Source organism: Peromyscus californicus, unplaced genomic scaffold (assembly GCF_007827085.1).
Source record: "Peromyscus californicus insignis strain IS unplaced genomic scaffold, ASM782708v3 Scaffold_8__1_contigs__length_139910024, whole genome shotgun sequence".
NCBI classification, from domain to species: domain Eukaryota; kingdom Metazoa; phylum Chordata; class Mammalia; order Rodentia; family Cricetidae; genus Peromyscus; species Peromyscus californicus.
This window is the reverse complement of record NW_026294606.1, coordinates 125,820,961-125,848,009: the sequence shown is the minus strand read 5'-3', so window position 1 is coordinate 125,848,009 and position 27,049 is coordinate 125,820,961. Positions and strand designations below refer to the sequence as shown.

At 38.5% G+C, this 27,049-nt stretch overlaps 1 protein-coding gene across 4 annotated transcripts in view; it reads left to right on the top strand.

The window, feature by feature from the left end:
* Phkb (phosphorylase kinase regulatory subunit beta) overlaps window positions 1-27,049 on the top strand; it is a 207,849-nt gene that overhangs the window by 41,357 nt on the left and 139,443 nt on the right. For all 4 annotated transcript variants that reach the window (XM_052729028.1, XM_052729030.1, XM_052729031.1 and 1 more), the window contains 5 exons: window positions 2,005-2,094; window positions 4,554-4,692; window positions 6,135-6,234; window positions 17,070-17,177; window positions 23,166-23,246. In XM_052729028.1, the coding sequence (XP_052584988.1) occupies window positions 2,005-2,094; window positions 4,554-4,692; window positions 6,135-6,234; window positions 17,070-17,177; window positions 23,166-23,246 (518 nt within the window). The remainder of the gene's footprint in view (window positions 1-2,004; window positions 2,095-4,553; window positions 4,693-6,134; window positions 6,235-17,069; window positions 17,178-23,165; window positions 23,247-27,049) is intronic.

Genomic DNA, 27,049 nt, shown 5'->3' with positions numbered 1-27,049 from the left:
GTGTAATAGAAGTACATATTCATTTTCTTGTGTGTCTATATGTTTTGCATATGTTTGTATGTGTTTGTGTGTGTGTTCAATGTGCAAGAAGGTGTGCACATGTGCATGTGACAGCCAGAGGTTACATCATATGTCTTCTTTGGTCATTTTTCACCTTAGTTTTTGAGATGGATTCTCTCATTGAACTTGGAGCTCATGAATCTGGCTAGATTGTGTGGCCTTGAGCTCTGAGGATCTGCCTGTCACTGCCTCACCAGCACTGGGATTACATATGTACAGACACTGCCACACCCGTCTTTTTACCTGGGTTCATGAGGATCCCATGCCAGGTCCTCATGTTTATGTGGCAACTACTTTACCAACTGAGACTTCTCCCCAGATCTCTATATATTCAAATTTTGATAATTTTATTTTTCACATGTAATGAAAAATATTATCTTTACTAGTAGAGAAGATATTAGGAAAAACAAAAATATTATTTGTTCATAATCTTTTCCCCTAGGCAACACTGTCTTCAGGCTACACATTCATGCTTAAAAGTTGTGATCATTTGCATCTGCTGTTTCTCTCTTAGTATATGAACATTCACTGGGAATGTATATTTCCCCAAATTTTAATACATCACTAATTAGCAGTGGTCTCATTTTTCTATCCCAACTGACAAGCTTTCCATACATTTGTATATATCCTCAGCTATGGCAGTGAACATAACTAGGCTTTTGTTTCCTGTGTCACTGGAGGAAAGTTGTTCTGGTGATCAGTGTATGTTTGCAAAGGTCTTTACTATGGAGCCATTTCAGTTGGTACTGTTACTAAGACCCTTCAGAAAATGTCTTAACTCAGAGCATATTATTTCAAATTTCTATTTGTTTGCTTAAGGGGAGTGGCAGGCATGCCATACCACCTCATGTGGAGGTCAGAGGACAGTTAATAGGTTTTTCCTTCCACTATTCCATAGATCAAACTCAGGTTGTTAAGCTTAACAGCAAGCACTCTTACCTGCAGAGACATCTCTGAGCCCTAGTCTGGCTTTAAATTAACATACTGAACATAGTAATTTTATGATAATAAATAATTTAATTTTATTTAAAAAGTCTTTTAATTTATGTCAACATGATTTATCTAACCTTGGTAAATGGTAAGTTAATTTTTGTACTTTTTTTAAAACTATGTGGCACATATTATCTGAATCTAGAGATGAGTTAATTATGACTGAGATGTTATGATTTCTGAGTGCTTTTAGCAAGAATGGAGTTAGTGCTCAGTCTGGTGGCTGATGGTTTGGGTGTCTTCCTTTCGTGTAGTAGCTGAGAAAGTGCATAGTCAAGTGCGCAATTTTCTGTACTCACTTTGTGGCAAATCATCGTGATTATTGTGTATTCTGTAGCTTCTGAGCAGCATGCTCTGCTGATGCCTTAGAATAGTTTCCATAACTGAGAGACATAAGTGAGTTTTGCTTGTAGTCAAGATAGTAATGCAAGAGAACATGAAAATTTAAAAATCCCGGTATGAAACATAGCTGAATATAGAGCAGATGTCTCTGGGGTGTGTGAGCTACTGAAACATAATTGAATATGCTTAGAATGGGTGACTTTGGGATGTGTGCACCTTCTCTTTATTGTTGAGATTTTTGAAGTGGGATCATTCCACAGATATTATGTACTAAGTATTAGCATAGCTCATGTGGTCTGGAGTTAGATCTGTTTCTCATTGATAGAAATCACTGAGCTTCTGACCACTCCATGAGTGTTAGGGGCATGAGGTTGTTAGGCCTGGTGTACACACCATATTGTTGGATGGAATGGTTTCTTTGAGGGCAGGACAGCATTTAGGGCTTTTCTATGCTCTTCTCTTACTGAAATTTTTTACCAGAAATGAATAGGGCAGTTCAGAAATTAACTGGAGATTATATTGTTGGTTATTGAACCATCATTTGTTTAGAAAATTTCATCATTTATCTGGGTGAAAATTACCTAATTTGATGAGTTTTCATTTTTCTTTTAGGCTCAGTTTATGAACCTCTTAAAAGCATTAATCTTCCAAGACCTGGTAATGAAACACTATGGGATAAATTGGATCATTATTACAGAATTGGTAAGCACCACCTGAGGAAATCATAGTAGCTATGATTAGTATTCACTATTCCATAGTTATATTTCAGATATTATGTTGAAATATTATTCTGTAATTTGGAGATGGGGTAGTTTCACTGCTTAAGTAGCTATATTTTCCAGTTGTGTTTCTATAATGGATTGTAAAAGGGAATCCACAGCCAATGAATAATTTTATGTTACCAATATCTTTTGTTTGTTTTAACCTTCCTAAGTATTAATAGATTTTATTTTTTTATTCTGGTATTTTGAGACAACATCTCTATATAGTCCTGGCTGTCCTAAAACTCTTTATGTAGACCAGGCTGATCTCAAACTGACAGATTTACCTGTCTCTGCCTCCTGAGTGCTGGGATTAAAGGTGTGTACCACCATGCCAACCTTAATACATTTTAGAACTTGAGTATGTTTTACTTTTTGTTAATAAACAAATGTTTCATATGAGTGTTAAGTTGACCATTTATGTACATGTAGTTAGTTTGTAACTAACCAAGTAAAAGATGCAGTCTCAATAATTGTTCCATTAATAGTATCAGGTCCTCTGGAGGTTTTAGTTGTTGGTTTGTTTGATTTTAAGTTTTGTTTGTCCAAGATCAATGTGGCAAACTTGTTTTTCAATGGGAAAAAGCAGTTTTGAGATATATATAAATGGAATCCTTGTTTGTTTATCAGATCATAATTGGAATGTCTATTTTTTCTTTTTCTTTTTTTTGCAACCTTGCTTCTTGTGATATTTATTGTTCTCTTATGGTAAGGGGTAAAAAATTCTATTCATCGCCTAAAACATGGTTTTCTTTTTTTGTCAGTTTCAACCTCATATAAGCTTTATTTGAGCTTATTTTCCATCAAGATTCTGACATGCATTCTTATATTGCCCTTTTTTGTTATCTTTATAGCAATAACAATCTAAATAGTAGTAATTGTAGTTTTAAAAGAAATAGCCAGTATTTACTTTTTCACTATGGGGACCAGTTCTTTACCATGAGAAAGACAAAAATGTTCTGGGAAAGATTTGTTTAGTCTGAGACAACAGTACTGAGTATGGTGGCCCAACCTGAACTCAGCATCCAGGAAATGGAGATAGGAAGATTATGAATTCCAAATTAGCTGCATAGTAAGACCTTGTCTTAAGAAACAAATAAACAACAACCAAAACAATGAAGTGTTAACATGTCAGAGCTGGAGAAAGGGAGCTGTATAGAAAACTTTCTTCTGAGCTCAACATGACTGTTGCATTCTTGACCTTAAAAGATCTGTATAAGATCGGACCCAATAACACCCTGTCATGGAGTAGAAGGGCCTATGGGACCTCACCCTTGCCTGACGATTTATACTCGGCTGATAGGGGAGGGAGAGACATTTTCTTCACTCATATATCCACTGGTAAGGTGCCAAGGCTCCTGTAAGCATCCTTTACTATTGTAAGCAACTTTAATGAAACTCATTGGACCACCAAAGGACTGAGGGAGGCATTAACTAGGAGGCAGCTAGCTGGGAAAAGGTAATGGTGAATATAATCAAAATTCAGTATCTGTATATATCAAAATGTCATAATGAACCCAGTATACATAACTAATATATGCTGTTACATTTTTTAAATGAAAAGAGATAGAAAAAGAGAAAGTTGTTATATCTTAATGTAGGTTACATTGATTTAGTGTATTTTGAGAAAAGCAGTGTTTGTTTATACAGAAAACTGTTTAGACAGAAATGAAGTTTCCTTTAGGAGGTATGAAAATGTCATGTAGGGTATCTGCTCTCCTAGTTTGGGACTCCGTCAAGGAGAGGAAAGCACTGATTTCAGACCCTTGCTATGTCCACACTAATTTCCCTGTTGCTGTCTTGCTATATAAAAATGGGATTTTACTTGAGAATTTTAAACAGATCCCCAACCTGTACAGTTCAGTAAGTAAATGAACACCTTGGTAAACACTAGTCATCAGTGAAATGCAGGTCTCTGGCCTGTTTCATGGTCTTCCTTCTTCCTCCCTGAATTGCGGACCATTTAGTTTTCAGAATGCAATAGAATTGACCTTATAACTTAGGAAGTCAATGATATCATGTATTGTACATTTGCTTTAAGTTTTCTCACCTAATTGAGTTTGACAAAAATATTATAGTCATATTTTTTGGTCAGTCTTTTCTCCCCTGTGTCTGATGTTAGTTTAATAAGATTTGTATCATTTATTAACGTTAACCAGCATAATTACAAACTTTTAATGCTCTAATTAGTTGAGCACTTTCTGTACAACTATAAAGACATGTTCGTGAAGTGTGGATTTCCATTTGGCCAGGGTGAGATGAAGTGGCTTAATATCTTTGAAAGTTTTATGCTAAAGCTAAGTTTAGAAACAACAAAACTGTCAAAAATAGGATGAAGAAACCAAGAGAATGGGCTGATTGTACGTTCATTCTTTGTCTTTGTCTTTTTTTTTTTTATAGTCAAGTCAACAATGCTGATGTATCAAAGTCCAACTACAGGTCTCTTTCCTACTAAAACATGTGGTGGAGATCAGAAGTCCAAAGTCCATGAGAGCCTGTACTGTGCTGCGGGCGCCTGGGCTTTGGCTCTAGCATACAGGTGAGCTGTGTGTGTTCTCCTAGTAGCTCCCAGTAAGACATTAAAAGAGTACTATAAAGCATATTTTGGAGATCATTGATAAATTTTAGTATAGACTGTGGATTATATAATACAGAATCAACTCTTAAGTGTCTTGAGTGTAATTTATGGTTATGTAAGAGAATGCCCTTTTTTTTTCCTCTCTAGAGATGCTTGTAATGATGTTTGTAGCTTTCAAATAGTAAAGAAAAATTACACTGAGATATGGAATATAAGACAAGATACTGTGAATAGCTGGTGACTCTAGATAAAGAATAAGTGGTTTATTTATTGTAGTAGTGTTTTAACGTTTTGCACATTTGAAAGTTTTGAAACAACACAGGAGCAGAAATTGCTTTAAGAGAGTAAATGCTGCAGAGGGGCTAAAGTCAGACCGCAGCCTATCCCAGAGACCTCCGAAGAGAATTGAGTCTTACTTTGCTGGGCACACTATCCATGCAGAATTGGTGGGTGGTGCTGCTTGCCTATCTCTGTCTGATATCAGGGAGAAAGAGGATACAGGACAAATGCATGCTATGCTTAGTTTAATGCCCACATTCAATAGGCTCAAAGATGTGCCCATTGTTTATGTTTCTGACATTCAGCCCCCTCTATATTTGAGAGCTACAGAAACAGAATTTAGTATACTTTATTTAAAGAGGCATGGATAGTTTTTATCAAGTGGCAGTGATCCGCAGATATTTAAGTGAAACAAAGAGTGTGTCATTCTTATTTTTTTAGCATTGGTTATTTCTTCTACTTTTTAAGGTCATTCATAATTAAAGACTTTTTTTTTTTGTCCAGAAAGAACATTTTAATCTAGTTTAATGATTAGATTTTGGCTGGTATTTTTTTTAAAGCAAGAGAAGTAAAAAAAAGATCAGTTGATTTTTAAACTAAAACTGAAACTTGATGCCAGAATAAACCATAAGATGTGTGTTTAGTTGAGGCCTCTTTAAGGATTGATATGCTCCCTGGGGCACAGCAAAGAAAGCTTATGCCTACCTTAATTTCTGCTTCTTTGAATCCAATTGGGAATTACATATCATAAAGAGATAGCTTGTCTGCATTTTGTAACAGTGAATTTCAAATAATTGTGGGTGATTTTTTTTTAGTGTAGAAATAAGCTTTAATTTTAGCTAGATCATTGTAGAAAATTCCCTTTTAAAAAGAATTGACTCACCCTCATGAAGCAAGGAAAAGCTGCACAAGTTTTACCATGAGGGTTTTTTTTTTTAATTTTTAAATTTTTTTTTTTTTTATTTTTGCCTAAATCTGTTGGGAAGATGAAACTTCCCTGGCAGAATTAGTAGATGTCACCAGAACACAGGATTAGTCAGTAGTTAAATACTTAATTATCAAAAGCTCTACACTCTTTTCAAATGCAATTCCAATTTGTTTCCTGAGTTATCTCTCTCGCCCAGGCGCATTGACGATGACAAGGGAAGGACCCATGAGCTGGAGCACTCGGCTATAAAGTGTATGAGAGGAATTCTCTACTGCTATATGCGGCAGGCTGATAAGGTAAAGCCTGTGACTGAAATTCTCATATCGCTCTAAAGGATTCATTTAACCAGTACTGCTACAACATCTTTGAAAGCCACGTCTTAGGACAGGCCATGGAGTTTAAATCAGCCTCTCCCTTCCCAGCCCAAGCCTTTGAAATCCTGAAACTGAAGTAGCACCTTCAGTGAGAGATGATTGAAAATTATTGTTTAGACTTGAATTTGTGTTCCTGATTTGTTTTTTCTATGATAAAGATCCAGATTCTCAGGAAGCTATCAAATACGAATAATTCTAAACAACTTATTATTTAAAGACTATCTTTGTCAACATTAATTTTGGATATGTGAATTGCTGTGGCAAAGGGGAATTTTTTTAAAGTATAATGTCTCATTCATTTGCATGCAAAGAGGCCAGGAATTACAGCTTTAGGAAACAGAACCTTAGAATGTTATATGGAAATGAAAGAAACAATACACCTAGCATGTTTGTCTAAACTGTAAAGTTCTAGACAAATATAATACACTGTTCTCTTTACTTACCTATTATGTTGAGTCCCTAACTCCTAACACCATGTCCACATATATACTTTGATGTGTCGTGGGTTGCTAAGATGACATCAGCTGTAATGATTCTCACAGCACTTATCAAAGTCATAGTTTGTGGTTCATTATAGCAAAAAGAGACAGAGAGAGCATGATTGAACAAGGAGGCACCTAGCAGTATGTAGGAAACAAGGTACCAGCTTCCCAGAGCAGCACATGTATGATGCTATATGCCAAAGTAGCTCATTAGAGCTCTTCCTCCTCCTCAAGTTTTTATTAGTGTATGTACCCTCTGCCTACACCTTAATTCCAGACTCCCAAGAGAAAATTTGGTGTAGCCTAAACCACATTAATTTAGATATGCAGGCCACTGTTAGGAGAGAATAGTGGAATCCCTTCCAAAATACAAGTTAGCACATGGGGGCCAATGGTTACACTTTGTGAACGTTCTTTTCTGAGGTTGTCAGGTGCAGGCTTACTGTGCCAGCTCTTTTCAGGACAATTGACAAGTTAATATACTGGCTTCTAATCTTACCAGATGTGTCAATTTAGATACGTTGACTTCCACATGTTTCTGTTTTGTTGTTGTTGTCGTTTATCTGTAAAGTATGAATCACAGTAATACCTGCTTCATACTGTGAGAAGAATGAAATATAAAAAAAAAAAAGAATGAGTATAAAAAGTACTTGGTACTGGTCCTCCACGTATTAATGTTTACCCTCTCCCTTTAGAGTGTGCCCTTCAGATGAGTTTCCAGCTTCTTGAGCAAATATGTTCAGCAGTGATCTCTTAGTGTTGTGTATGTCGTGACCATATGAATATATTGGGTTCTTTGTTTGTTTTTTTTTTTGAGACAAGGTTTCTCTGTGTAGCTTTGCACCTTTCCTGGAACTCGCTTTGGAGACCAGGCTGACCTTGAACTCACAGAGATCCACCTGCCTCTGCCTCCCAAGTGCTGGGATTAAAGGCGTGTGCCACTTCTACTTGAAAAAGTTTTCAAATGTGATAGCAGATAGACTTTCTGAGATCTATCTTTGAAGTCACAACTTTAAAAAGTACTATATTTTGCCAACAGAATACAGCAGCATCATTAGTTGGCAGAAAAAGTGTACTTAGTACTAGCTGAAAGGGAGGCATCCAACAAAGGCATCTCTTGTCTACTGAGAACTGATTTTGCAGATAATTGTTGCAAAGATTGTTTAGATGTTAAAAGAAAGTTGTATGTTGTACTTTGGTTGCTGGAATTAATCTAGTATGGCACACATTAAATTGATGTAATTATGGTTAATTTTTTTTAAGTGTGATAGTACTGTTCACTTCCCAAGTATCCCTTCATGAATGCCAAGTAGTTTTATAAGGCCAACATTTCTCTTTAGGAAGTGTTGTAAGAGCCATGAATTTCATGTGCTTGCTTGCTAAACAAGCTGACAGACATAAACTGAAATTGTTTATCAAATGAAAGGTAGTGATATAATGGCATAAAGCTCTCTCCCCAACTCTGTGGTATGATTAGCCAGTGTGTAATGGCCCTTTCTAAATATTATTCACTTTTACCAAGTAGTTTCCATAATTATGTTTTTTTTTAAGTAGAGCTTGAGTTTAACTTAAACTATTTAAAATCCCTCAAATTATAAAGAATTAATATTGCTTTCCATAGGTATTATTAATGTAGACCATTAAAATAAATGGTGAGTTGAATCATTTTGAGTTTTTATCTTGCTAAAATTACTTCCCTAAAGGAGGCATAAACAATGCCCACACCTCTCTCTAGAGTGCTAATGACAAACTGAACCATTTCACTGAAGTTTACTCTAGAGAATCAGTGGGTTTATTAGGATGGCTTACAGTGCATGGGTGAGGGGTTATGGGCAGGAGTATGTGTGGCCCTCAAAGCAGCTGCACTGAAAGGTCTGCACCCAGCATGGATGGTGATTCGCCCATGGCTATATAGATGGAACCTCTCCTATGTAGATGGAACCTCTCCCTAGTCCTCGCTAGCCTATATAGTCTAGCTCTTTTCTGAGTCTATCCACAATCAGGGTAGAAGACATAGAACTAGGTAGGGCAGGAGTTAGATGTTTGGGTGATGAACCATGACTCTCCTTGTACCTACTCCAATGATGGGCTGTCAATAGTCAGCAAGCCCAGCGGTGATGATATTTTCAGCTAAACTCATGAAGATGGTGGCAGAGGTGACTCAGAGAATCGTCCTGTACAGCACTGTCTATACCACATGTATGTCAGGGTTTCAAGTATTTTTATTGTCATAACCTTTCTTGAGCCCTATGTCTTTTTCAAGTAGGGAAGTGGACTATATTATTGTAATGCACATGGAGTGTGAGGGATGATTCAGAGCTTGAATGAATGTAGGTCACCATGTTTTGTATGAACTCTTGCTGGGGAGATGGGAACAAACATCTACTCCTCAGAAAGGATATAAGCAACAGAACAAAGTCCAATGTGGCAAACCTATGAGTTTCTTATGCTTGCCTACATGGATGAAGGATTACTTATACAGCATAGATGACTCAAAGCAGCCATAACACCAAAGAAAACATCACTTCAGCATGGATGACAACTTACCCATGGCTGCAGAGATGTGATCTCCTTTTCAGTTAACCTTCCACACTATATACTCTACCATCATTCTAGGCCACAGACTGCATAGAGATAGGTCACATTTAAAAACAACTGTGATGGAGATATAGGAGGGAGAGAAAGAGCTCTCAGTTGAGGGTTGAAGTCAACCCTCAGTTGAGATTAACAGGTCAGATCTATTTATTCGTTTGTTTGTTTGCTTGCTTGCTTGCTTGCTTGCTTATGTGTTTGTTTTTCAAGGCAGGGTCTCTTTGTACCCTGTGTGGAATATTTGTTTAACTAGGCGAAGATGTGTCACCTTTGTTTATGTTGCATTTGTTTAACTATGTAAAGGTGTGTTACATTTGTTTATGCTGCATTTGTTTAACAATGTAAAGATGTTTTGCTTTGCCTGCCTAAGGCACCTGATTGGTCTAATAAAAAGCTGATGGCCAAAAGCTTGGCAGTAGAGGGATAAGTGGGGCTGGTGGGCAAAGAGAATAATAGGAGGAGGAATCTAGGCTCGAGAAAGGAGAGGAGAGAGAACAAGGGAGAAAGAGGGAGACGCCCAGGGTTAGCCAGGCAGCCGCAGGCCAGCCAGACACAGAGGAAGCAGGAAAATAGGACATGCAGAAAGAAAGAAAGGTAAAAAGCCCCGAGGTAAAATGCAGATGAGGAGAAACAAGTTAATTTAAGTTACAAGAGCCAGTGGGGCAAACATAAGATAAGGCTGAGCATTCATAGCTAATAATAAGCCTCTGTTTCATTATTTGGGAGCTGGTGGTTGAGAAAGCCTGCTACATAGCTCTAGTTGTTCTGGAACTCACTCTGTAGACCAGATCACAGAGATCTGCCTACATCTGCCTCTCGAGTGCTGGGATGAAAGGTGTGCACTTGCATACCATGCCTAGCCACAGGCTGGATCTTAAGGGTCTATTCTAGATAGCACAGCAGCTCTGATGAAGGGAGTTTGTTTTAGCTTTTTATATGTTTCTGTGATAAAATATCCTGACAAAAAGCCACTTGGGAGAGAAAAGGGTTCATTTGGCTGTCAATTCCAATTACAGTCCATTATTTTGGGACTGTCAAGGCCAGAAGTCACTCAACAAATCACATCCCACCCACAGTCTAGAGCATAAAGAATAAGCACATGCTTGCTTGCCTGCTCCCACACAGCTAGCATTCCCTCTTGTGCTGTTCAGGCCATCCCCACCTAGACTGTGGTGCTGCCCACAAGGTGCTGAGTATTCCTACTGCAATTAGAAATCAAGGCACGCCCCTGCAGATATTCCCACAGGCCAGCCTGATCTAGATAATTCTTCAAAAGGACTGCACAAAGATTTCTTGTTTTTGTTTGTTTGTCTCTTTGTTTGTTTCAGTTTGAAACCAGCACAATGGTAACAGTAGGAGAAAAGTAATCTAAATATCATACCTTTTATTGCTTCTCCCCTTCTGGATGAGTCATTTTCTTCATGAATCTATGGCAGTAGACATTTGAAAGGAGTGAGTTCTCACTTTCCCCCATAATTTAGGGCCAGACTTGGTGGCAAGCTCATTTCTAGGTCTTTAAAGAGTGAAAGTATCTTTTCAGCTTTTCTTACAAGTAAAGCAGGCACATTTGTGTGATTAGGCTGTTTAGCCTCCAGCCTTATATTCTTTCTCTTCTGAAATCACTTCAGAATCTAGAAAGTTTGAGTTGTTTCTCTTCTTTGAGTGAGTGAGTCTCTCTCTCTCTCTCTCTCTCTCTCTCTCTCTCTCTCTCTCTCTCTCTCTCTCTCTCTCTGTGTGTGTGTGTGTGTGTGTGTGTGTGTGGTGTGCTCCCTGACATTTTTGTAAAAACATTAGTTAGAAGATACTTTACATTTGTTAGACAGTTGAGATGAGTACATGGCATTGTTCTTCATTTGTAGGATATGAACAGAACCATTTTGTGTTTTATTATCATGTCTGGGCTATTGTTTATTAATGTCTTACTTCCTAATATTCTGTTTGCTCTTGTCCTGTCTGGTTTTCTGTCAGCTTGCCACAAGCTGGAGTCCTTTGGGAAGAGGACCCGCAGTTGAGAAAGGGCCCCTACTCTCTCAGCCTGTAGGCAAGTCTGTGGTGCATTTTCATAATCAGTGACTGATGTGGGAGGACTTAACCCATGTGGGCAGCGCCACCCCCGGCTGGTGGTCCTGGGTTCTATAAGAAAGCAGGCCAAGCAAGCCACCAGCAGCAAGTGAGTCAGTAAGCAGCACTTCTTCACGGCCTCTGCGTTAGCTCCTGCCCCCAGGTTCCTGCCCTGACTTCCCTTTGGCTGTGATGTGGAGTGTAAATGAAATAACCCTCTCCTTCCCAAGCTGGTTTTGGTCATGGTGTTTCATCACAGCATAGAAACCCCAACTGAGACAGCTCTTTTCTTATCTTCCTGTGGAGAACACACAGAGCTCTCATGGCTGACGTGCAGTTGGCCTGGAGAGAGGGCTTTCTGTGATTGTGCCTTGTGCTTAACTTCATCCAAAACGCTGCTGAGTAGTTCTAAACAAGGAGAAATCCTGAAATTTTATAAACTAACACTTAGAAAGATGGGATGATTATTTTCCTCTAAATACGTGTTTTGAGGCTATAATTTAAGAATGGATGACAAACTAATCATCCCAAATAAGCTATTTACTCACAAACAAAAAAGTTTTCAGGAAAAATTTAAAATACAAGTAAAATAAAACTCTGATATAGTTTAGAAAAATGTGCTCTAATCGTTTTCTTGATCTTTACTTGGCAAATGCTAGGAAGCCTATAAAATACTAATTAATGTGTTTTGTTTCTTGACTGTTTTCAAGAGTACATTTTGTTTGAAGTTGACATACAGCATACTCCATTAATTTTCAAAGCTTACAGAATTAGATTTTTTTTCTGAAATCTTAAATTACTTGTCTTTTAGCAGCTTTGAAATTCAAAGCCTTTATATAACTCCCCATGTGAGCATCTTTAATCATTTAGCAGTTAGTTTTCCCCTGATACACTGGTTAGAAATAAAGTCTCCCACTGGCTTCTTGCATGTCTTGAACACAAGTGACAAGCATCCTCTTGTCAGCTGCAGCTGTGACCTCATTAACCTGACAGGACCTCATCCTGTGGATCCTTATTCAGTGGGTGCACTGTTAGCTGTCATCTTGACACATGTGGACCTGGAAGGAGGAACCTCGATTGAGGAATGGAATCACCTCTAGATTGGCCTGTGCCTATGATTAATGTGGTAGTGCCCAGCCCACTGTGGGCAGTGTCACCCCTGGGCATGTCTTTGACTATATAAGAAAGCAAGCTGAGCAAGTTGTGGAAAGCCAGCTGGTAAGCAGTACTTCCTTCATGGTCCTGCTTCCTTTTTGCCTCTTGTTTCCTGCTTGAGTTCCTGTCCTGCCTTCCTTCAGTGTTGGACTGTAACCTGTAAGCTAAATGTCAGTCGATGTTTTATCGCAGTAACAGAAGAGCAAGCTAGGAGAGAAGTTAGGTACCAGACAGTGGGGTTATTGATGTGATGGTCCTGACCATGTTTTGCAGGGAGGATTGTGGAAGTGCTTGGAGCTTTTGGCTGGGAAGGCATTGAGTTTAATAGGCTGTTCTTTGAGGGGTTGGAGATAAAAGTATTGAGAGAAATTCAGGCTATGGAAGCTTGACTTGGGAAATCTCAGGGAAGTTTGAGTGTTCCTTGAGGACTCTATTGGGGCTGTTCCTGTGATATATATGAATGAAGAATATGTGGAAATGAAACATGGTATGCTTTACTAGGGCAGTAGATGCTGGCTGCTGGGGCTGAAAACTCAGTTGTGGTTAATAGAAGACTAGCATCATTGAGGGAAGTGTTTCCTCAGGGTCAGGAACACAGCAAACTAGAACAGTAGGGAACATGAATCTTATTTCAGTTCAGCTATATTTTAATTAGGAGTCTAGGATAATGTTCATTTCTTTGAGATAATAATCATGGCAGTTCCAGGCTGGCTTATGTTCTTATATGGAAACAGAATGTCTGTCTTCTCTGAGTCCCTCAGTTACTTTATAAATGGAAAATATACATCCCCAATTATCTCCTCATTTGTTATTTTCTTAACAGACTATTTTTTTTTACTTTGACAGTTTTGTACATATAATATGTTCTGATCATATCCACCCCCACAGTTCACCCTCACTTCATGTCTTCTACTTAAAAAAAAAATCATGTATTTATTTATTTATTTATTTATTTATTTATTTATTTAATGTTTATGTACCATATGTGTGCCTAGGGCTCTTGGAGGCTAGAAGAGAGTGTTGGATAACCTGGGCTTGGAGTTACAGATGGTTGTAAGCCACATGTGTGTGCTGGGGATTGAAGCCAGTGCTCCTAACTACTCAGCCATCTCTCCAGCCCCCTCTACCTTTTCTCCCCCCTATTTATTTATTTATTTATTTATTTATTTATTTAGTAAGCCTTTGAGTCCAGTTAGTGCTGCCTGTTGGGATGTTGCCTGCCTTGTGGGCTTGCTCTGATGTGGGTAATCGTAGCTGCAATGCCTCCATAAGTGCAGTGGCCATGTCATGACCAGAAGACTGCATTTGGTAGCAGGTCGCCTTGTATTCTCAGTCCTAATCCATAAGTGCAGTGGCCGTGTCATGACCAGAAGACTGCATTTGGTAGCAGGTCGCCTTGTATTCTCAGTCCTAATCCATAAGTGCAGTGGCCGTGTCATGACCAGAAGACTGCATTTGGTAGCAGGTCGCCTTGTATTCTCAGTCCTAATCCATAAGTGCAGTGGCCGTGTCATGACCAGAAGACTGCATTTGGTAGCAGGTCGCCTTGTATTCTCAGTCCTAATCCATAAGTGCAGTGGCCGTGTCATGACCAGAAGACTGCATTTGGTAGCAGGTCGCCTTGCATTCTCAGTCCTAATCCATAAGTGCAGTGGCCGTGTCATGACCAGAAGACTGCATTTGGTAGCAGGTCGCCTTGTATTCTCAGTCCTAATCCATAAGTGCAGTGGCCGTGTCATGACCAGAAGACTGCATTTGGTAGCAGGTCGCCTTGCATTCTCAGTCCTAATCCATAAGTGCAGTGGCCGTGTCATGACCAGAAGACTGCATTTGGTAGCAGGTCGCCTTGCATTCTCAGTCAGGATGTCTTGCTCATAGAGCCTGGCTTTGGTTCTGTCGACGTTCGTCATGTTTGTTTGTGCAGGGCCATGGGTGCTGTGGAATGTTATTTTAAGATGTGTTACATTTGTTGATGCTGTGGAACATTTGTTTAATATGTAAACATGTGTTGAATTCTTTCATGTTGCTTGTGTGCCCATCTGCAACACCTGATTGGTCTAATAAAGAGCTGAACAGCTAGCCAATAGCAAGGCGAAGAGAAAGGATAGGCAGGGCTGTCAGGCAGAGAGAATAAATAGGAGAAATCTGGGAAGAGGAGATGAAGAAACACGAAAAGGAGGAGAGGAGGAAGCTATGGGCCAGCCACCCAGCTACACAGCCAGCCGTGAAAGTAAGATATACAGAAATAAGAAAAGGAAAAAGCCCAGAAGCAAAAAGTAGCTGGGATAATTTAAGTTAAGAAAAGCTGGCTGGAAACAAGCCAAACTAGGGCCAGGCATTCATAAGTTATAATAAGTCTCTGTATATGATTTATATGGGAGCTGGGAGGTGGGCCCCCAAAAGAGTAAAGAGCACAAAGAGTAAAAACAACCAACTACAATGAGGCCAGGTGTCTCAGTCCTAGATTAAAACTTTTTGTCATGATGGAAATGCTCTGTGTCCATATTGAGCATATACAGTTCCCCTATGTGGCTATGGAGAAACTGAAATATGGCCTGAAATCTACTTACTACTTCCTGGAATGTAGATCTCTTAACTGACTCAATTTTAATTAATTATAATTTGATTAGTCACTTGTAAAAAGTGGCTACCATTTTGGACAGGGTAGTTTCTAGGGTCATATCAGAGTGAACAAAGGAGAACCTTTCTTTATTCACATTACTTCTAATATCTACTGTATGGATGTTTAACACCAAGCAAATCTTCATTCTGAGACATCCAGCATTCTGCTGTTTCATTTAGTTCTACCAGCAACTACCTGGACTCAGTGGAGATTCTGGAGGCTGAAGGCTCAGTATTCTGAAACTGTTGCTGACTTCAGAGACCACTAGCAAGTAGTGGGCCCCCAGGTTACCTACATCTGACTTCACTATGAATTTGAGTTCCCATGAGTTTTCCTTAGGGTCAGTAGTTCATTTTAACAAGTTCATGGAATGAACATTGGCATCAGTAAATGTAATTCAATTGAGCATGCCCTGAAAGGGGATGGATGTTTCTGTCTTTGGAGTTATCTCTTGGATTGTTTAGAATTCATACTTTGTAATCTACAGTGATTAAGGTAGGAGCATTGGTCCATAGTCTCAGCTACTCCAGAGAAGTAGATAGATCCCCTCAGCTTGTTATTTGAGACCAGATTGGCAAACATAGCAAGAGACAGCAAACTGGGGAGAAAAAAACAAAGCAAATTATATGTGATTAGTAAATAAAAATGTGTTCTATATCTTCATAGAATTGTTACCTTGGTAATTATGTCTGGATGACAAATGAAAATGTATTTGCTATACCATAGTGAAAATGTGTTATCCTTAGAGAAAGAAGTCAAATCTGAAGTTTGGAAACTTAGCTGCATTAAAATATAGTCTAAAGTACTTTTCCATTTGACTGTCATGTTAAGCGTTTCCAGGTAACTGTGTAGTTGAGTACTATCACAAGGACCTTATTTTACATAAGAAATATATATTTTACTCAAAATCAAATAAGATTAGCTGGCAAAGTGGCTCAGCAGGTAAAGGTGCCTGCCACCAAACTTGATGACCTAAGTTCATTTCTCAGGTCTCACATGATGGAAAGAGAGAGCTGACTCCCACAGTTGTCTTCTAACTTTCAATAGCATGTGTGGCACATGTATGCACACTGTCTTAGAGTTTCTATTGCTGTGAAGAGACACCATGACTACGGCAACTCTTACAAAGGAAAACATTTCTTTTGGGTGGCTTACAGTTCAGAGGTTCATTTCATTATCATCATGGTGGGAAGCAAGGCAGCATGCATGCAGACATGGTGCTGGAGAAGGAGCTGAGACTTCTTACATATTGACCTGCAGGCAACAGGAAGTTGTCTGAGACACTGGGCATGGCTTAAGCACATATGAGACCTCAAAGCCCACCCCCACAGTGACACACTCCAACAATTCTATACCTACTCCAACGAAGTCACATCTCCTAATAGTGCCACTCCCTATGAGCTTATGGGGGCCAATGACATTCAAACCACCACACACACACACACACACACACACACACACACACACACACACACATACACACACACACACACACACACACACACTGTACTCACACACTATAAATAAAATGTAAAAACTCAATCAAGTAGTATGTAAAATATTGCAACAAACTGTTACTGTCATGTTCACATCGTGCTCCCTACTCCATTCGAATTCCATGCTGTGAACTACCATCACTTGACAATTATGTTCACTCTAATAAGTTAGTCATTATGAACTTTGTCTATTACAGTTCCTTAGAAAGGGTGATATTTCTACTTTGTTCATTCCCCAACCTATAAGCTTTAGCTTTCCTTATAAAAAACTGCTTGAAAATAACTAGCATTCTTAATTTTAAATGAGTACGTGAATGAGCATCATTCATATTTTATATTTGATTGTAGGTCCAGCAATTTAAGCAAGATCCACGGCCCACAACGTGTCTTCATTCCATCTTCAGTGTGCACACAGGAGACGAGTTGCTCACCTATGAAGAATATGGCCATCTTCAGGTAAAAGAAAAATTAAAGATTTATTTCTCTACCATTTGCATTTCATATCATGGCATGTTTGAGGCTGCTTACACTTTTTCAAAGTAAATTTCATAGCTTGAAAATAGAAAAGTAAATGAACCCTGAAATGGAAAAGAAATTTCATTGGTAATTGACAAGGCTGAAGGAAATGCTGTCATGGAATACTAAAGCAGACCAAGTTCATGGAGTGATCAGATGGGTTATTTCTCTTTGGAAGGTGCATGCCTACTTTTTCTTCAGTAAGTGAAGCTTAATTATATATTTAAAAGAATCTCTACACTTGAAAATAAAAGGCATCGACAGGGGTGTTGTAGCCCACTAGGTTTCCTAGTGGCTGTACTTAGCAGGACTGCATAAGAGGTTGATTGGACCATGGGCCTGGGGACCAGGTGACTGTAACTAGCAAGGGGGCGTCTTTTGCTCCACCCCTTGGCATTGTTATAAATAGACCTTTGGAATAAAGCTCTGGGCTGCTGGATAAGCATCTAGGACCACCCGAGTCTATCCTGTGTTTTCTCTCTGTTTCTCTTCTCCCTGTTTCTAACTAAGTCTCTTATTCCTCATTCCTCAAGAGTTCCTGGGGTAAATAAGTGTGGGGGCTGGTCTCCCACACAGGGGTGTAACAATTATTTAGAATTTTGTTGGACCACTGATCATTTTTAGTATATCAACCCCCAGTAAGGCTAAACACTTCTATGGGAATATCACAGACATTTTTGAGACCTAACAGCTTTGTGTTCTGTTAAATTCTATACCTATGCTAACAGTGTATCATAGAATTTTTTGCTTTGTTTTCACTACCACCCCCATATCTCTGTATTTTAAGATGGATATCTTGTGGCTTGCTTGTAAGATATAAATATTATATATACTACTTATCCTTAACAGATTTTCTTTTGGGTTACCTGTGTGTTGTTATTTTGGAATAAGGTACTTATTAATCATATATTCCTTACTAAAAATAAGAGTTTTTCTTGTGTGTGCACATACACTTACAGGTGTGCATGCACATACATCTATATATAGTACATTATTGCATACAGAGGCCAGGGACATCCTCCAGTGTAGTTACCTGGGCACTATCCAACTTGAGATAGGGTCTGCCATTGCTTTAGTGCTCACTGATTCGGCTGGGTGGGCTAGCTACTGAGCCCCAGGGATCTGTCTATTTTTTGCCTCCCAGCACTGGGATTACAAGCGGGTTCTACCACATTCAGCATGGGTTCTGGAGATCACTATGTCCTCATACATGGCAGGCACATTACCAGCTGAACTATCTCTCCAACTGAAGTTTCTCTTTTCTATAGTTTCCCCACCCTGTTTTAAATATCTTATTAAATTAGTGAATCAGTTGAGTGGATTGTATTATTATTTCTACTTAGAAGATGGAAACTTACCTTCAGAAATGAAAGCTTGTTTATAAATTTGGAAGAATTCCAAACTTTCATATGCTGTCTCCAAACACAGAAAATGCTGTACCCATTTCTTTTCTTTTTTTTTTTTTTTTTTTTTTGGTTTTTCGAGACAGGGTTTCTCTGTGTAACTTTGGTGCCTGTCCTAGATCTCACTCTGTAGACCAGGCTGGCCTTGAACTCATAGAGATCCTCCTGGCTCTGCCTCCTGAGTGCTGGGATTAAAGGCGTGTGCAACCACCACCTGGCTTACTGTACCCATTTCTATGTAGCAGAAACTTTTGTTTGTTTTTAATGATGATGAAGTTAAATGTATTTTCTAAAATCTTTGCTATAGATTAGTAAAATCAAAATAAAAAGTGTGTAACATTAACTTTCCTTTAAACAAATAAACTTTGGGTTAGAGAGATGGCTCAGTATGTAAAGGTACCTGCCACCCAACCTAATGACCTGGGAAAGAGAGAACCAACTCTGAAAATCTGACCTCTGACCTCACACATGTACTGTGTATGTATACATGCACATAGACAAAGAGCTAAAATGTAGTAGAGTTTAAATCCTAAGGATTACTAAATTTATAAGAAGGCTTTAACAGCCTACGTCAAAAAAGAGTAGTCCTCTCAAAAGAGTAGAATTGATATTTTTGTTGTTGTTGTTGTTGCTGTTCACATTTACCATTTTAATTCTTTGGGGAAATAAGTATAATGAAAAATATTTTTTAATTGGTAAACACTGTATATTCATGGGATCCTGTATGTAATTTCAATAAATAGATACAATGATCAGATCAAGATAACTGGCATATCAATTATTTCAGACACTTAAAATTTCTTGGTGTGGCAGACATTCAAAGTCTTTCTTAATAGTTATTTTCAAATACCACTCACTTTTTGTCAACAGTAGCTAACCTGCTATGTTAAGAACATTTAAAGTTATTCTTCCTGTTCGATTACACCAGCATGCCAGCTAGCACTCCTCTCTTTACCCCCATTTCCACAGCTTTCTGAGGTCTCTGGTAACCACTACTCTAGGCTCTGCTTTGAGATGGCCTAGTTAGCATCCATATATGAGAACAGACATCAGTTGTCATTCTGTCTCTGGCTTCACATATGTCCTCTAGTCCACTCATGTTGCACAAATGACAGAATTTCACTTTCTCATGGCTGAGTAATACTGAATTGTGTGTATATATCCCACTTTTTCTTTGCCCGTCCATCAACAGCCCAAGTTTTGTGTCTTGACAGTTGTGAATAGTGCTATAATGAGCTTCTGAGTTTAGATGTCACTTAGGCGTGTTGATTTCTGTCTTTTTAATATACACATAAGAATATAGTTCTAGGTTTTTGTTGTTGCTGCTGTTGCTTTTAGGAACCCCATAGTATTTTCTATGAAGGCTACACTGTTTTACATTCTCCCCGTATGAGAGTTTCCCTCTCTTCACATTCATCTTTTGTCTTTTTGATAGTAGTCATTCTAACTGGGATAAGATGGTATCTAATTATCATTTTGATTTACCTTTCCTATTATTGCTTGTATTTATTGTTCATTTTTATGTTCTTTTTGAGTGTTGTCTATTTAAGTTATTATTAAATTGTATTATTTTGTTATTGTTGCATTGTTTTCCTTATATATCCTAGAAATTAATCCCTTATTGTGGTGAATAGTACAGATTCTCTCATTCTGTAGTTTCTCTTTATTGTTGGTTTGCTGCTTGTGCTTTGGAGTCAATGGCTAACCTCCCCACCCCACTCCCACCCCCCCCACCCCTCCCATGTGTGCGCGCGCACGCGCGCACGCACATACACACACACACACACACACACACACACACACACACACACACACACACACACACACACACGCAAAAGCCTTTGCCTAGACCAATGTGGAACATTTCCCTGTGTTTCCTTTCAGTGATTTTATAGTTCTGTGCTTTACATTTAACTCATTGTTCTGTTGGGAATTAACTGTGCACATGAAGAGTGAGGGGTCAGATTTCTTCCTCCGGCACGTGAGCTTATACTTTTCTCAGTGCTGGTTATTACAGAAACTTTCTTTTTAGTATATTACCATTACCTTTGTCAAAAAAATCAGTTGATTGTAAAAATGTTTGCAATGAGTTAAGGTCCATTGGTCTGTCCGTTTTTAATCTGCTTCAATGTATTTATTTTCTTTCTTTACGTTTTTGTTTTTGTTGGGTTTTTTGTTTGTTTGTTTATATTTTAAGAGATGGGGTCTTTTTAGTGCACTGACTAGTGGTAAACTCCTGGGATCAAAGATGCTCCCTGCCTCAGCCTCTCAGGTAGCTGGGACTCAGCTTCATCTGTTTTATTTTGTAATCCAGAATTTAAACTTGGTGCCTCTTGCATTGTGGGCATTAAACTAAATCTGCCATAGTGTCCTAGTTATTGGCATTTCCTCGCATGTGTATCCTAAAAGTGCAAGCATAAAATTCTCTGCTGCTTCTAAGTGCTCCTGTAACTCTGTCCACAGGAATGGAATTTCTTTGAAGTCATTCCTGGCAGGCTGTTCTCAGTGCTAGGAGATTTCTGAATGAGCTTCCCAGTAGGGAAAACTCTTCTCTGGCATGTGCTGAGGAAGGATGTTCACAAACTTATGCTGATCGACAAGGCCCAAACCTAGCTACTCTATCTTCCTGGATGGTACTTTGACAAGCTTGCCTTCTGGGGTGCCAGGAGCTATGGAGACCTCCGAAATAGGCCTGGGTTCTGTGAGGGCCCGCAGCAGTGTCTTAGTGGCACAAGGCTACTTTGTCCAAGGCTTGGAAAGGCACCAGGAATTTTCTGCCCCAGCTTCCTGTTATAACTCAGTGAAAATTAGAGAAATGTTAGGGGAAAGCAAACCAGCAGCACAGTTAGGGAATGGTAATCTTTTACATATAAATGCAAGCTACACCTCGCTTACTTGTTCTTTTTAACTTCTTTACAGTATCCTGACATAGTTTTGTTTTAATCTTATTTATTTAATAACAACTTAATTGAGATATAATTTGTATGCCATATAGTTTACCTATTTAAGGTGTACCATTCTGTGTTTTTAGTATATTCTAAGTTATACAACAACTACCACACTCAAATTTAGAACATTTCTTCACTCTCAAACTCAAAGCAAAATCTGCTACTCTCCATTTTCCCTGAAGTGCCCTAAGCAACCTGTAGTTCACTTTATGCCTCTACAGACTGCCTATTCTTCATATTCCAAATTTAAATGCAATCATATAAGATAGGATGTTGGAGAAACTTTGGTTTGATTCAAGATATATTACCGAATGTGCTCCAGATTCAAGGAGCCAAGAGGGATGGAGGAAAGGATAGACTTGCATATGTACTTGAGATCAGGTATGTTCAGACTTGTGTCTGTAGGTAATATTTGGGAAATGGCTCATATAAATTTTTATTAATTTCACTTAAGAAATAAGATCTCACTATTATTCACACTAGCTGTGTAGCTGAACTTAGCCATCCAAATGGTGGAATTACAGGCATGCACCAGCACACCTTGCTGTTTATGTGATTATTGATGCTAAGTCCTACAACAGCCTATCTACAAGGAATACCAAAGATTCAAGTGGTGAAGCACATTCCACGTCTGAAAGTGTGGTCCTCAAGTTAGAGGCCAAAGGACCAAAAGGTGGGAAAGGACATATGATGTGTGAGCCCTAGAACCACAAAAGTAGAGAACCTAGAGTTTAACATTGAAGCCAGAAGAGTATCCTAGCCCTGGCAAAGAAAGCAAGAATTTGCCCTCCTCTGCCTTTTTGTTCCCCATCTGGAGGCAGTGTTTTCCTAGCTACCCAGGTGTCCTTGTGTCTAGTCAAGTTGACATTGAAATTTAATTGTCACTCAAGATGTGTCCATATTGGAGACTGTACTTTCCTGCTTCATATATTCTACTATGAATGCTTTATGGTTAAATTAGGAAGCATTGTTTATTGTTTAGATCAAATAAAGCATGCATTTAATACACTAATAGTTTCATGTGTTCTTAACATTTTTCATGAGTAGTTGTAAATTATATAGCATACCAATAATTAAAGGTAGCACATTCCTTTGTTGCCATAAATTCTGTTTCCTAATGAGACTGTTTTCAAGATGCACTCCTCATTGTTTACAGTGTCTTGGTGGAGGTGTGATGTCTTGTTTTGCAAATAGCTTTTTCATTTGCATGTATTTCAAATGGATGGTATTATATTAGTTCCTCTGGGGCACAACTATTCCAAAAAGAAGAGCTTTAGATTCAGAATTTGAAAACTGAAGGAAACAAATGTTAGAGGAACCATGCTAAGAATTCTCCATACAGCCTTCTCAAACCAGCCATGTGTCTGTTAACCAGCACTGTGAATTGGGGACTTTAGCATGCCATTTATAACGCTGCTTTTCTTGTTCTATATTGGGTTCATAGCTTTAATTTAGTGATAGGAAAAAATTATTTTTGTCTGGCACTATTGGGGAAAATGACAGCATATGTATTTAATTTCATATCATCATGTTTTCATTCTTTCCTTTAACTACTAACTGTTGCTATTTGTTTTCAGATAAATGCAGTATCTCTCTTTCTCCTTTACCTGGTGGAAATGATTTCTTCAGGTCTCCAGATAATCTATAACACGGATGAGGTATGATTTCCCCAAAGTTTCTGTTATTGAACTTCATGTAGAGGATATCTGATTTTTCCTTTCTTAAAAATTTACTTTTAGTTTGATTAAAAATGCATTTAAAAATTCATGTAGTTAGATTTTAGATGAAATCTAAAATTATCTTTTTACTAAAATTACTTTTCCATTAATTTTTTAGTGTATGAATAATGGGTTTCATTATAACATATACATACATACATATAGTATTATTGTACTTCCCTCATATTACCTCAACCCTTATCCCTCCTCCTTGCTTCCTATCTTTCTTCCTCTTAGTCTCTATTTCCTCTCTCTCTTCCTTTAGACTTCCTCCCTCTTTGTAGTCCATCTGTTACTTTCATGTGTCATGCATACACACACGTGCATGTGTGCACACATACACACACAAAACTAGCTTCCACATATGTCTTAGTTAGGATTACTATTGTTGTAACAAAACACTATGACCAAAAAGCAAGTTGGGAAGGAAAAGGTTTATTTGGCTTACACTTCCATAGCACTGTTCGTCATCAAAGGATGTCAGGACAGGGCAGGACCCTAGAGGCAGGAGCTGAATCAGAGGCCATGGAGGGGTGCTGTTTACTGACTTACTCCATATGGCTTATTCAGCCTGCTTTCTTATAGAACCCAGCACCAACAGCCCTCAAAACAAAATTTTCTCAGTTTTTTTCCCCCCACACATTCCTTTCTACAAGTCATCTTTTTACAAGTCAAACAACAGATAAACCTTTTATCTATCTTGTTACTTTTACTTCTAGGACCTTAGTGCTTCATTTTTTTCCCTCAAAACAAAAATGTTCTTATTCTCATTAGGAAAACTGTGAAGGATTTATACTTCAGTGCTGTGAAGGTTTACTCTGAAAGACATCCATATGAGAGTAAACACACTGACACTCCTGTTGACACACTCAGAGGTGCACACTCAGCCCATCCTCTTGTTTTCTTCCTTTCCTGGTCCTGTCTCTTTCCTAGTAAACTCTTCCCACATTGACATCTTTCTGTCTGTGTGTTTTTGACTTTGACCAGTGCCATCTGTGTGGCCATAGGGTTGGGATTATCAGTTGAAGCTTTGTGGGTGTCTCATGGCTGCACATCTGAAGATGATGGCTTCTTTCAGGAGCCAGTAGTTTAATGTGAAGGGGCAAGGTCCCATAAGCTCCTCCCAACCATGACTGACTATTGAAAAAGCTGATCTTGTGTAGGTATGCCACAAGAAACATTGGTTGTGCTGTGCCAAGGGGATAGGGTTTCTCTACCCAGCTTCCTATCTTTCAGCTCTTAAATTCTTTCCATTGCCTTTTCCACAGTGTTCCCAAGCCTTAGACAGGGGAGTATGAATGGCTTGATTATGAATGAGCCCTTATTTGTCCCCTATTCTCAGTATCTTTAGCAGCCATGAGTTTTTGAATTAACTACCATTCACTGTAAAGAGAAGATTGATGTTATTTCTATTTATCTAAAGACCAGACCTAATAGGGTCTCAAAGGGCCTACCTATGACTGTCTGAGAAATAGATTTTTTTATTAGGTTTACAGTACTAGGAATGATTTCCCTTCTATGGAGTAGGTCTGAAATCTAATAAAAAAAATTGGTTTCCCCCATAACAGTTATGGTACTATTATGCATGTGGATATGTCATGTCTGGCAGGTTGATGCTGTAGTTCATAAAGTTCATGGCTGGGTTAGATCCTTGATGTCTTTTCTACCCTGGAAGCCTGCATAGTACCTTCCAACACTTTGATAGCTAGCCATCCGTGAGGAGTTTTCCAACTCAGTTCCAGTTTGATTTCTCTGTATCCTGCAACTAAGGTATATGGAGTCTTCAACAATAGGGTCTTATATAGTTCTGGCAGGCAACCAAGAAAAGCAAGAGCCTGTATTGTAGTGGGAATCTCTGAAGCCTCCCCAACCTACAAAGTGTCCCATACTGCCTTCTGGGATTTTGTTTAGTGTCTCATTGCTTCTAGGAGTAGATTATCTAATAATGCAAGGTATCTCACTATGAAGTATTGTCATATTTTTAAAATTGGTTTAGGAAATATTAGGTTTCCATATGTTTTTTTTTCCGAATCCTTCATTTTGGTTAACCCTCCCCCTCCCATACCTTTATTTCCCCTATCCTCCTAATCCCATTCCCTGTTTAACCCTTTTCACCCCCAATATTACCCGCCTCTCCTTTGATGTTACCTGTGTTCTGCTGACCCCACAGACCTCTTCCTAACTACCTTGTTTCACCAGGCAGCCCATGTCAGACACATAGAACTAAGGAGCCCAGCATCTGCATATGAGAGAGCACATGCAGCACCTGGCTTTCTGGACACACAGTTTTACTTGTTCAACTTTCTTTCATTTACCTGAAATTGCATAAGTTCATTTTTCTTTATAGCCATATAGAATTTCGTTGTGCATATGGACCACATTTTCATTATCCATTAATCAATTAATAGATACCTAGGCTGATTCTGTGTCTTAGCTATTGTGAATAGGTCAGTATTGAACATGGTTATGAAAGTGTCATAGTAGGATATGGAATTGTTTTCCTGCGTAGTTAGGTATAGATAGTAGTTTTATATCTTTTTTTTTTTTAAAGAAATCTTGAGATTTATTTCCAAAATGGACTCACTAGCTTACACCTTCACCAACAGTCTACAAGGATGCCCCTTCCTCACTGCTACATGAATACTTGTTCTGAGTTGTATTCTTGATGATACCCATTTAGACTGAGGTGAGATAGAATACTACATGACTTTAATCTACATGTCCCTGATGGCTACGCATGGTGAGCCCCTTTTAAAATGTTTCCTAGCTATTCATATTTTTTCTTTGAGTGATGAGAATCCAATTTCATTCTTCTACATGTACGTGTATGTAGAAGTGTCATTTGTTGAAGAGGCTGTTTAATTCCGTAGTCTACTTTTTAATTGAGTTGTTTTCTTGATCTTTTTCTGAATGCTAATCCTCTGTCAGAAGTGGAATAGACAAAGATTTTCTCCCATTTTGTAGGCTACTACCTCTTTACTCAATCAGTGGTTTCCTTTGCTATAGTCTTTATAATTTCATGATATCCAATCTATCAGTTGTTATTACCTTTGATACCAGACTCCTATCCAGAAAGTTCTTACCCACATGCATATGTTGATGTGTTTTCTATATTGTTTCCTCCAGCAGTTTCAGGTTATCAGGTCTTATGTTGAGTTCCTCAGTCCATTCAAAGTTGAGTTTTGTGCATGATGAGTGATGAGAATCCAATTTCATTCTTCTACATGTACGTGTATGGTTTCCCCAGTGTCATTTGTTGAAGAGGCTGTATTTTCTCCAGTGTGTATTTTTGGTAAAACTCAGATCGATATAGTTATTTAGACTTTTTATTTAGATCTCTGTTCTGTTACAGTAGTCTATATGTCTGTTTTGTGACAGTGCCATTTTATCTTTATTACTGTGGTTCTGTAAGTAAGGCATGCTAACACCCCTAGAAGGATTTTTTTTTTTTGTTCAAGATTGTTTTGGCTATCTAGAGTCTCTTTATTACCAAATGATTTTCCTATTGTTTGACAAAGTCATGGAACTTGATTGGGGTTGCATTGAATATACAGGTTTCTACTGTGTGATAATGCTCTTGTACACTGTAAAGATTTGTTACTTGAATTGGTTTAATAAAATGCTGATTGGCCAGTAGCCAGGTAGGAAGTATAGGCGGGGTGACTGGACTAGGAGAATTCTGGGAAGAGGAAGGGCAGATTCAGAAGTTGCCAGCCAGAAGCAGAGGAAGCAAGATGAGAATG